The sequence below is a fragment of the Elaeis guineensis genome, chromosome 15, assembly GCF_000442705.2.
Source record: "Elaeis guineensis isolate ETL-2024a chromosome 15, EG11, whole genome shotgun sequence".
NCBI lineage: Eukaryota > Viridiplantae > Streptophyta > Magnoliopsida > Arecales > Arecaceae > Elaeis > Elaeis guineensis.
Genome location: NC_026007.2, coordinates 65,473,944 through 65,486,883, shown reverse-complemented (window position 1 = coordinate 65,486,883; position 12,940 = coordinate 65,473,944). Strand labels below are relative to the sequence as shown.

Here is a 12,940-nt window from a genome sequence, read left to right as displayed (position 1 = left end):
ACTCACCGCACCCGCTCCCCACACCCCCACCCCATAAAAAAAAAGAAAAAAAAAAGAGGAAAAAAAAAAAACGTCCGAGTGGGGGGCTTCTTTTTTATGTCTTGATCGACTTGTTGCAGTTAGGGCTGAACATGATGATCTGATGTAGATCGATTTTATGTTCAAATTTAAATCAAATCAATCTTAAATAATTAGATATTTTTAAAAATTAAATCAAATTAATAGAAGATTGAAACAAACTAAATCAATATGATTTAAATGATCTGATTTAATTTGATTTATCTATATATATATATATTGTGATTTATGAAGATTTATTTTTTTTTCATATAATAGTACCATCAAAAAAATTTATTAAGTAAAATAATTTAAATTGATATAAGATATTATCATTCAATAAAATAAAATTCTTAAACAAACACCATTGGATTAAGATAAACATGCTCAACACATTACAATAAAAATAAACAATCTAGTAAGTCACTTATGATTTAAAGTTAATCAACACAAAATCAAATTGATAAACAACACCATAAATTCAGAATAATTTTTTAATACATTAATACTCTAACATAAACAATACTTTAATCAAAACGACATCGTTTTATTAAAACCGGTCTGGTTCGATTTGAAAATAATTTTATTTACTAATAAATTTGAATCAATCTAAATCTATTTTTTATATATCAAAAATTAAATAAATAAAATTAAATAAAATTTTAAATCAGATCAATTCTGTAGTTTGATTCAATTCCACCGATTTGATTGGTTCAGATTTAATTTTTGCCCAATCTTAATTGCAGTGGATTCCTCAGATGCAAGAGAAGGAATCTACCGTTACTTTTTGCTCTTACCTTCGAAGTTATGGAACATTAGTGGGTGGTTGAACGGTAAACACTGGGAATGTCAAGCTCCATATAACTGATAGTTTCATTTAAACCAACCAACTCAAATAAAAGGGTTCTACGCTCGGTATATTCTCCTCCGGTTCTTTCCAGCGTCAAGAGAGTTCCCAAAAAGCATTTCATGACGTACTTTTGGAAGAAAATTACAAAGGAATTTGTTTGCTCGTACTCGCCTTTCGCGGTATTAATAGGCATTTTGCAGCCCCATGCAATTGCATTGCGTAGAAACCCTTTGTAATATAGATTGAAACTGAAACTTAATCAAAAAAAAAAAAGCATGACAAGGGACACCGCCTCTCGAGGCAAAATCTACTAGCATCCACTGAATGGTAGAGGGAGACATTTGGCCCCACGTGTATCTCCCATATTAAACCATTTTTTCTTTTGACAAACATACAAATCAAGATATTAACTTCTTTATGACAACTGACACTTTTTTAGTTCTTCATTATGACTAATATGGTGTTGGTTGATAGATATTAGCTGCAAGGTTATCTTCTTTTTAACTACCATGGTAGAAATGTCACCTTCCAGATTCAAATCCTGAGTTTGCCCGAGGGAGAAAGGAGCAAATCAATGACACTTTAGCTATAAGCTGGTCAACTTTGTATGCTAATCATACTTTTGTGCTTGGCAACAAGCACATGTTTGGATATTAAGATGAGACATCCCTAGCATGATCATGTTGGAGTAGATCCATCTAGTTGGACTAGTGAAACTTATTTGTGCTGATAATTTAAGTTATTCAGTTATTCCATGTTAAGAATTTATAGGCTCCAAAATTCATTGATATGAACATGCACATATGTGTGGGGAAAAAGAGATTAAAAATCCGAAACAGAATTTACTTGCATTAAACCTTTGAAGGTGAAAAAGACTGAGAGAAAAAAAGCAACTCTGTTAACACATTTCAAAAGTGTCTGCCATTATTCTCTCATCATCCAAACAAAATTCCATTCATAAAACGCCCAGTATCCCGCCATGTGGCCATCTCTCTTAGTGAAGATTATCTGGTAGCATAAATACACAAACACACACATACACACACATATATGCATGTGTGAGACACTAACAATATATATGATGCAAGAATTTATCAATTTATGTGTTTTCAATCAATCTTCATATGAAAAACTATATATATTTCAGAAAAAGAATAACTAAATGCCAGATCATTACCATCATTGTTTGGTTGCACCATTGTCTCAACTCATGTCTTCCATTTCACCGGTATAATTTTTAGTCGAACCAAATTGACCACTGAGTTGATGGACCATGAAGCAACACGTATAGGAGCATGTGTATTGCACATTTTTTTGCTTTGTCCAACTCTTATGTAGTTGGATTGGTCCACTAGCTGAGCGGTGGACTTGGTCCAATGAATAGAGTAATTTTTTGTGCACTACCTGCGATGTAAAAAATCCGATGGAAAGTACACTGTTTCTTTCGATTGGACTACGTAGCCACTGTTTCTCGATGCACATTTAATGTCTGCAGGTTGGTGTTTTCGTTTAAAAATTTTGTATGACGAAAATACTCTTGTCCAAAATTATGGCATCCCTTCATAAAAAATCCTTTATGACTTTCTGATATATTGTATGACTTTCTGTGAATGACTTTTTATGAATATATATGACTTCTTGTAAATATATATGACTTCTTGTAACCTTTTATGAATATATATGATTTTCTGTGAACATATATGACTTTCTGTGAAGTAACAGGAAGTCATATATGTTCATAGCAAGTCATATATATTCACAGAAAGTTATATGACCGAAAGTCATATACATTCACACGAAGTCATGTGATAAGAAGTTATATATATTCACAAAAAGTCATACAAGATATCAGGAAGTCATGAAGTACATTTTTGTTATACAAAATTTTTAAACGACAATACTAATCTGCGGATATTAAATATGCGTCGGGAAGCGATAGCTACATGGTCCAATCGTAGACGATGTACAAAGAATTTCTCCCAAAGAATAACTACTGTTTCATAGTTTGCATGGCTCATTGTGGGATAGTGAGATGGAGGACCCCAGGTGATCCTATAGTGGTCTGAATGCCATATTGGGTCCATTTGGAATTTGCCCATGCTCTATCCATCCCATAGTCCACCCCACAACACCCACTTGCTAGAAAACGCCAAGTTTAACCCTGCTGCACGCGGACTCCACCGTAAAGTCGTGGGAATCCAAGTCTCTAATGTGAACATAGAAGATGGAATAGATTGGGAGTGGTTGGTAGGGCTTATCACTCAGAAAGGGTAGGTCGGTACCTAACTTTGTGTTGCTCCTGAAATGGGTCTATAAGACTGTAACAAAGCAAAATGAGGTGGGAAGGGGGAGGCACAAGTTTGCCCTCCACAAGCAAGCAGTCCATTGGAAATGTTGGTGGCATTGTAATCATTTCGTCCCACTAATTAATATACGTGCTTATCTTTATTGTCAAGATTTTTGATGGCACTCAAATTGTGTGCTCACACTTGTCTTCATATGTGTGTTAGCGAGATAACGATGAACTGAAGTTTGAAAAAAATAATTGTACGGCCCAAATAAAATAAGTATAGCGCCATGGATATTTTTTTCCCTTCCACTGCGCTCACTTTATTTATTGCATTATGCTCCACTTGCTTCGCTCGCTCTACTCCAGAAAAAGACCCCCTTTTGTCTCTCTAAAGCTTGTAAACTCAAGATATTCTGAACATGCTTAATAAAATCAGTAGTCTTAATGCTCTACAAAATGCTTAGGAGGCTTTCACTCACTTGTCTTAAATATAAAAAAAAAAAAAATTGACGGGCTTACTTAAGTGAAGAAGATTTCATGTAGCATTCATGTTTTTAGACATTAAAAAGGTGCATGGATAAAAATAAGTATTTCAGAAAATAAGATAGTATTTTTGAGTCACATTATAAAATTATGCAGAAATTTTAATTTTGCAATTTGGCATACATCATGCCGGCAGAGAAAATGATATCTGAACCAAAATATTCATTCAAATAGATAAATCTTGTTGCTTATAGAATGCACTCATAGTTTACAGAAGAATTTTATTTTTTCAATTATCTTAGTATTTGAATATGCACTAGTCTTGTTATTCTTATTTGCTAAGATGATATTCCACACCATATTTGTTAAAATAGTAGGTATGAATCAATAAAATCCCCTTAGGAGAATAAAAGTAAGTACTTTCATTTTTAAGAGAATAACCTTCTTTTTTTTTTGGGGGGGGGGCGGGGGGGAGGGGGGTGCAACTGCTAAGAAACAGAAAAATATGAGAATTAAATAAGTGAGGAATAACTAAAAAAATCTTACATAAGAAGTGCCAAAGGCATCAAAATTTAAAATTTGGACAAGACTTAAGTGAAACATAGAAGTCAAGTGAAAATTGAAATTCGAATATTGAGTGACAAGCCAGTCAGCATCGTATTGTCTTCTCTAAAGATACACACTGCTTCAAAAAAATTAACAGAATCAACAAGTTGGTCTGCATCATGAAGTAGAGGAATCATCCATTTTTGACGGAAATGGTGATTAATTTAGGAGAGAGCCATTTTAGAATCGCTTTGTAAAATAATACAAGGAATAAGCCTCTTTTAAAATGTCCCTCCACAATTACATCTCTTTGATGATAAGCATTCATGTTTTAGAAAAACAGAGGATAGCACCTGCTTTTTGGTGATTAAAAATATAGTCCTATTATTCCACTAGTGGCCAATTTCATTGGCCACCATTTGTTTAATGATGATTAATAAAGAATAAATCATCTATCTATGTAGTTTTTGTGATAACATTATAACTAAAGCATAACTATTGTTAAACATGACTCATTACTTAAATAACATGGACTTTCAACTATAAATAAATCAAGTGCTACATGTTTTTCGGTGGAAAAAGAGTTTGTCACCAAATTGGGTTGAAAGCAGGGACTTTTTTTTCTACCAAATTGGGTTGAAAGAAGGGGCTATTATATCAAAATTTCTGAAAATTTACTAAAGAGTGCTTATTGCTAGAGAAGATTGGCAGGTTTTAAAGCCAATATTTGTGGAGATAAATTTTTTTCTACTTGGAAAAATCTTGGATTATGAAATCCAAAAAAAATTGAAAGGAGGAGTCAAATGTATGGGTGGAATCCAACCCTTAGAATTCACATTATATGATATATGATTTGAAGGCTTGTTGTATCGGCGGCCTGAATGTGGTGGCCTAAAGTAGGATCTGAAAGGGATATCTGGTCCACCGGTCCGCAGTGATGCTGGGGTAACATACTCACCCATTGGATTCATCCATATGATGGGGAGAAGGATGTCTGTTGCCCAAAATTCATCTCCAAATCGAACATTCTCCAACAGGATCCGGGACTTTATGATCATGCTTAGAGGGATAGCCACGTCGAGACGACCCACCCTCCCTCCAAAAAAACCTCATTTTGCACCAAAAAAATAAAGTTCTTTCTTTCTCAAAAATCTTGCTATTCTTATATGGTTGTTCTCTTGCGATGCCCATTCCTCTAGATTTGTTATTTTCTTTATAAGCTTTACACCTTGATAATGTCATGTTGTTTGTACTCAAAATTTTCATTCGTTAATCAACTATAATAAATGTTTGATAATGATATATTGACTAAGATGTAGTCAAATTCTTATGCTTGATATTTGGACAATGTTCCGCCACTCGTCATTCACGCAAGATATCCTGGATAAGTAGTTTATTGAAAGAGTCAACCAACTAGGAGAGCGACCTTGGACCAATAAGTTAATTACATGAGAAACCATAGGTAACTATTAAAAAAGGAGTTATAGGGATAATAAACTACCATCGAAAACGAAATTATTACTGAAAATAGCTTCCTCATAAAAGACAGCAAAAGAGAAAAACTTTATTTGAAAACTCCGAACCTTGACAACAACTAAAATGTTTTGTATATTAGTTTTTACATGGAATTAATGGGCTCTCTTAACCCTCTATCTTAAATTTAGATTCCTTATATAAAGTGGAGGTCCACCCTACTCTAGAATTTTTATTGATTCTCAATCATATATACCAGATGCGTCAAGATTCTATCAATTCAAATTGTATGAAGTTGATTTGTTTCTTTCTTTCAATCTAGTTTGTCTCTTTGGTGATTCCACTACTTATTATTTTATTTTGATCATTCAGCACAAATTGAAATCTTTAATCAATTAGAGGCCAAACAAGGCACCTTCTTCTCTCATTAGCCTCTTTGTAGATGACAATCGCCCATCAGAGAAGAAAATATGCAAACATGTATGTATTCCAACTTGCCATTTTCCATGAATAGAATTGTTAGCATACATTTTCCTTTGCTGAGATGGAAACCATCCAAATTATGTTTGCACTGGTTCTAAAGATCAACAAGTAGCGGAACATATGACTTTGAAATATTCTATCATCGCTGGTGCTACAAATACACAAAACCATCCATTAACTATGCATTCAAGCCCTGCTTGAAACAAGTTAATTCATGCTATTATTTGACCATCTAGGATAAGCTCAACCATTGTCAACTTTTCTCCAGCTTCATTTCTCTGGCTTACGTAACAGATAATGATATATTCAAGTTCAGTTAGTTTGCAGAAGTCCGTAGGAATGCTTACTTTTTTTCGTCCCAGTAAAATCTAGAAAGCTTAAAGACAATCGTTACATCATACGACTTTCAAGTAGAGCCCATATTTATACGCCAAGCTTGCTCAAAACTAGATTCAAAGCTTGATAGCCATTGCATCATGATAGAGATAGAAGTGGACGAAAAAATATTCGTTGCAATGATGATACTACGTTAAATTTATGACAAATCAATGAAAATTTTTATATTTCATTGGTTCTAATGTATTTCATCAATTTTTATGGATAATATCCTATGCTATTCTTCTTATATTTTACTTATTTTTGATTATTGATTGATTTATTACAGTGGTGACGGGTGCCACCATTGCAATGAAAATTTACTTGGTGTGAACAACTACAACCCTAGTTTACCCCAAAAAAAAAAAAAAAAAAACAACTTAGAAGCCATCCGAATAAGTGACACGTGCGAACATCCACAACCCAGCGATAAACTTCCAAGCCTCGAGGTCCAGCCATCTCGCCTCTTACCCAAACCAAACACGCCATCCTCCGACACCCGGCCGAAACCCAGACAAAAACGGCACGCTCCCTCCCCACCCCATGTTGACCGTTAGACGACTTACGACCATCCATGCATGACGATCATACGGCTCACGACACGACGGTCCACCGAACTCCCACTCTGTACCACCTCCCCCCCCCAAGAAGACTGGAACCCACATCTCCATCCGTTTCCACGAAGGAGCGTGGTACCAATCTCGAGGAGCTCGGAAGCATCGAGACGCGCACGAGCTCCCCCTCTCCTTTTCTTGGCGTCCAAGGGTGCGGGCGGTTGCCAGCCAGCTTACGAGATAGAGCTGAGAGAGAGATAGGCAGCGAAAAAGGACAGGGCAAAGCGAGCCCATCCGCGGTCGCTTTCGCCCTCCTCCCGGTCGGCCTAAAACAACCCCCAATTCCCATCTCCCCCCCCCCCCCCCTTTCAAAGGCCACTAAAAAGAAAGGCGGTGAAGCTGGAAAAAAAAAAAAATCACCAGCCACCAACCTCTTCCTCTTCTCCTGCTTCCCAATATCTTTCTCCAATCCTCTCTTCTGCCTCTAATCTCACTATCTCTTCTCCTCTCTTTACTTAATATCTATAATATATATATATATTTTATATATATCCAAATCATCTCCAGCCCAACATCTGGATTCTGGACCCACTCTCCCTCGATCAAAACCTCCCACTCTTTCGTTACTAGCTTGCTTGCTTGCTTTCAAAGTTCAACAACAAACAAACTTTCTGTTCTTTTTATTATATAATATTTTAAAGCCCAGTCGCATCCGTAATAGCAAATCCAAGGTCGCTCGGATCTCATTCTTCTGTTTTTTATTTATTTCTTCTAAAATCCATAGCCTTGGATACCTGTTCTGGGATGAAAGATATGTATGAAGATAAGAAAGGTATAATTTCGAGTTTCCAGCAGCAGAATCAGAGCCAGCAGCTGCAGCAGCAGAAGAGGGAATGTGTTTCCGATGAGATCGACAGCAAGAGCAGCGGGGAATCCAAGAGACAGAAAATGGAGGACAACAGGGAGAAGGCTCTGGTGGTCGCCGGCGGCGGCGGCGGTGGAGATGGGGCGAGCATCGAGGTGGTGAAGCGGCCGCGGGGCCGGCCGCCGGGGTCCAAGAACAAGCCGAAGCCGCCGGTGGTCATCACCCGCGAGGCGGAGCCGTCGGCGGCGATGCGGCCGCACGTGCTCGAGATCCCCGGCGGTCACGACGTGGTGGACTCGCTCGCCCGGTTCGCCCAGCGCCGGAACCTCGGGATCTGCGTGCTCGCGGGCACCGGCGCCGTCGCCAACGTCGTCCTCCGCCAGCCCTCCGTCCCCGCGCCGCCGTCGCACGGGGCGGTGCCGCCGGCAGGGGCGACCATCGGGTTCCATGGCCGGTTCGAGATCCTGTCCATCTCCGCCACATTCCTCCCGCCGGCGATGGCGGCGCTGTCCCCCGCATCCGCGGCCGCGAGCCTGTCCATCTCGCTCGCGGGGCCGCAGGGGCAGATCATCGGGGGGACGGTGGCGGGCCCGCTGGTGGCCGCGGGGACGGTGGTGGTGGTGGCGGCGGCGTTTTCCAACCCGACCTTCCACCGGCTGCCGGTTGAGGACGACGTTTCGATCTCGGTCTCCGTCTCTGGCGGAGGCGGCGGCGGCGGCGGCGGCGGCGGCGGCGAAGTGGAGGAGCACGAGCGGCACGTGCATCAAGAGCACCGCCACCAGCGGCGCCCCCACGCTCCCCCGGCGGCGTCCCACGCGGTTGTTCCGACGGCGGAGTCGTGCGGGATGTCCCTCTACAGCTCCCACCTCGCTTCGGACGTCATTTGGGCTCCCTCCGCCCGCCCACCGCCTCCACCGCCTTACTAATTTCTACCACCTCCATCTCCATCTCTCTCATCTTTTTCTTTTTAATGTAAAATTTTCTTTTCTTTGTTTCTAAATCTTAAACTCTCTTAGATAAGATCGTAGTGTAATGGTCTTAGCTTCTTGTTTGGGTTTGTCGTAGTTACACTGTAGGCATTGTGCTAGAACTTGAAACAAAGACTTCAGCTTTAAATCGTCTAATGTTTTTTGGTTGGTTGCATGGATGCTGTTGGTATTTTCGGAGACAATGTGGTGTTCTTCTCATCATTTTTCTGCCTTCGGAGTTGAAGATTACATGGGAGGAAGAGAGAGAGTGTGTAGAAAAAGAAAGGTTTGGGGTGGAGGAGATGAACGGCTAGGGTTTGCGCTTCAGAGTGGGGTGGCAGAGAAGTACAGCAGGGAGATACCCACGCGGTCTCCTACTCACTCTCTCTCCGGTCTCCATCGCTCTATCTCTTCTGTGACAATCGTACGCATACCTCTTGTTATCTTGGGCAGAGGTGAAAAGAGGCAGAGAAGCTCACTTTTGATTTGAAGAGAGGGGGTTTGTGGGTTGGGTGGGGGTTTGGAAGAAGGGGTTCCAGGGATTTGGTCTTTGCTCTGTGTCTTGGAAGTGACGCACAAAGAGCAACACACTGCAGAAACTCACTTTCTTGGCTATCGATCTGATCGTATCCTCTGAGGAAAGGAAAAGCTTTGAGTGAAATGGCATTCTCTCTCTTCCTTTCCTCCTGCCTTTAATGAGATCCTGGGTGTGGGTGGTGCAATGGAATTAATGGGTTGGAGGGAGTTTCTTTTGGAGCTTTTATGCCTGCCAGCGGCAGCGGCATGACTGGCTTTTCTTCCTGCTTTGGTTTCCAATATTTAATTTGAACTTATCATATGTCGCATTTTTTATTTTTAGTTTCTGGATTTGCTTTTTTTTTTTTTAACTTCATCTTGTTTGATGTGGAGGCTTGGGATCCTGGTTTGTATCTCCTTTACCCGGACATCAGGGGGAATGGAAATTATGGGATATTACGTTTGATCCAAGGACCAGAGAATAATAGAATGTTGCCCTTCTTTGGTTTCTTTTTCTACGGAGGTCTTTGGAGTTGCTCTGGGAGTTCTGTAGTGATAGAATAGTGTCTTTTGTGGTGATCCATGCTTTTATGTTTTGGATTTCAGGAAGGGGTCTGACTAACCCCCCATCCCAGGCGCACAAAAGGTAAAAAAAAAAAAAAAAGAAAAAAGAAAAAAGGGAACAGATCAGGCAAGTTATTGTTGGAAAAAAAATCAAATCAGCACAGTAATTACAGAAATCCACCAAAACTTTATAATTATTAACTCAAAAAGTTTAACATGAAATCAAATCATGCTTCCTTCGAGAGCTCAAGGCAATCCCTCATAGCTCTTATCATTACACCGTCTTGATTATGATAAACTTCATATTTAAGGGTAAAACCATCTAAATTAAAATTTATACCTCCACCAGCACTCATAATTTGTATGTCCATGAGAAGTTCCAATTATATATAATTTCCAAAAACCATAAAGGGTCCAGACCAAGAAGTTTAAAAAAAAAAAAAAAATCATTTATTGGCTTTTGTTGACTGAATAGTAGCTCAAATTTCAGATGGTAAGTGCTGAAGTAATGATAAAGTTGTTCCATTGTAAACTTCATGTCTTTTCCCAGAGCAAGTACTTTGAATCCTGCCCCCTTGTCCAAGGGGCAATTACTTATGTCATTCAAGATAGCATTCTTTGTGAAGAATAAAACCATAGGTTTATTTGTATTTTTTCCACCACTATAAGTTATAATGTCTTTATGGAGCATTACAACCATCCTATCAATGAAGTGGCAATGCTACAACCATAGTTATAACTAATTGTCATGTTCATGTGTGATCCATCAAAAAAAAAAAAAAAGAAGAATTGTAAAAAGAAAGGAACAGTGAGGAAAAGTAATTCCTGCAACCCTATCCATCCTCTGTTAGGCATATGTCTATTTCAAGAATGTTGCTCTTCTTTGGTTTCTTTTTCTTTCGAAGTCTTTGGAGTTGCTCTGGGAGTTCTGTAGTGATAGAATAATGTCTTTTATGGTGATGCATGCTTTCATGTTTTGGATTTCAGGAAGGGGTCCGACTAACCCCCCACCACCGGCGAGCAAAAAAAAAAAAAAAAGAGGAAAAAAGAAAAAAGAATGGGTCCCATTGTAAGGTATGCAGTCCATCACTCATGAAGAGCTAATGTAAAATAGCAGTGCAGCTGTAGGGTATTTTTTTTTCTTAAATATTTTTCTTCAAAACTATGTGCAGCATCATTAACAAATCGTGTATGCATTAATCCGGATTTCTTATGATCTCCCCGACAAAAAAGAGATCAGGCAAGTTATTCTTGGAAAAAAAAAAAAAAATCAAATCAGCACAGTAATTGCAAAAATCCACTAAAACTTTATAATTATTAACTCAAAAATTTTAACATGAAATCACGCTTCCTTCGAGGGCTCAAGTCAATTCCTCATAGTTCTTATCGTCACGCCGACTTAATTATGATAAGCTTCATATTTATGGGCAAAACTATCTAAAACTTTATACCTCCACCAGCACCCATAACTTGTATGTCCATGAGATGTTCCAATTATATATAATTTCCAGAAACCACAAGGGGTCTAGACCAAGAAGCTTTAAAAAAAAAAAAAAAACTTTTATTAGTTTTTGTTGACTGAATAGTAGCTCAAATTTCAGATGGTGAGTGTTGAAGCAACGATAAAGTTATTCCATTGTGAACTTCATATCTTTTTCCCAAGCAAGAACTTCAAATCCTACCCTCTTGTCCAAGGGGCAGTTACTTATATCATTCAAGGTAGCACTCTTTGTGAATAACAAAACCATAGCTTTATTTGTATTTTTTTTCACCACTATAAGTTATGATGTCTTTATGGAGCATTACAACCATCCTATCAATGAAGTGGTAATGCTACAACCATAGTTATAACTAATATTGTCATGTTCATGTGTAACCATCAAAAAAAAAAAAGAGAAGAATTGCAAAAAGAAAGGAACAGTGAGGAAAAGTATTTCATGCAACCCTATCCATCCTCTGTTAGGCATATGTCTATTTCAAGATATGCTTTCTGAAAGGTAGCTGTGCCATTCTATCCAAAACTGTATCGAAGAATCTAAGAAACCAAAAATCCACGAATCCTTGGTCCTTTTTCTGTTTACTTGCATTACCAACCAATGTTTCTTTTACAAAAAATACTTGTGGCTGAAGAAGTCACTCTGTGTATCTGGAAATACCAGTCTATTATCGAGTCTCTGTTGAAATAATACCCGGGAAGACTTTTACTCCATGAAGAGTCAAAAAGCCTCTGCTAACTAGATCAATATAGGGTCAAAATCAAAAGACATTACAAATGCTAACTATGAGATTTTTTTTTCTTTATCAATTAAATTAAATGTGAAAAGAGACATTCATATGGGGGGAAAGATGATGACAATAACTGCTGAATTGGTTGGAATAAAGCACCAGAACAAAGTCTAATTCGATAGAAGTTCTCCACATAATTGAAGAAAATTGGCTGATGGAAGCAAAATACTTATAGGTCTCTTTTCAGAATTTTTCCGATACAAGAGAACACAGAGAGGGTAAAAAAAACATAACCTTACTCTTTTGGTTCACCTGATTCCACTATTGACTTTGGGTTTGGTATGCACCTTAGCAGTTATTTCTAAGGTACGAGAAAAAAATCCATGTGGGACATGGGAAAGATTTTTTTACCGGCTGGAAATTGGGATTATTTTTTTCTAAAGGTATCTTTAAGCTTTTAGATGAAATGTGATAAGATATATATTTTTTTATTAAAGGCATAACAAATATTTTATATAATTTTTCATGAAATATGTCAGTTTTTCATGACCAACCGAATATATAAAAACTATTTTTCCAGACATCATATACTCATACACCATGTTTTCAGAAAAAATATTCTACAAGGTCCGCTAGTTGAGAGGAAAAAAAAAAAAAAGCTAGTTTACCTATAATTTTGTGAACTCTAAG

At 38.2% G+C, this 12,940-nt stretch overlaps 1 protein-coding gene across 1 annotated transcript; it reads left to right on the top strand.

Moving 5' to 3' along the window:
- Positions 1 to 7,508: 7,508 nt before the first annotated feature.
- On the top strand, positions 7,509 to 9,100 carry LOC105058498 (AT-hook motif nuclear-localized protein 17-like). Its single transcript, XM_073249495.1, has one exon. The coding sequence runs from the start codon at positions 7,916 to 7,918 to the stop codon at positions 8,900 to 8,902; it is 987 nt and encodes a 328-aa protein (XP_073105596.1). The 5' UTR covers positions 7,509 to 7,915; the 3' UTR covers positions 8,903 to 9,100.
- Positions 9,101 to 12,940: the final 3,840 nt, after the last annotated feature.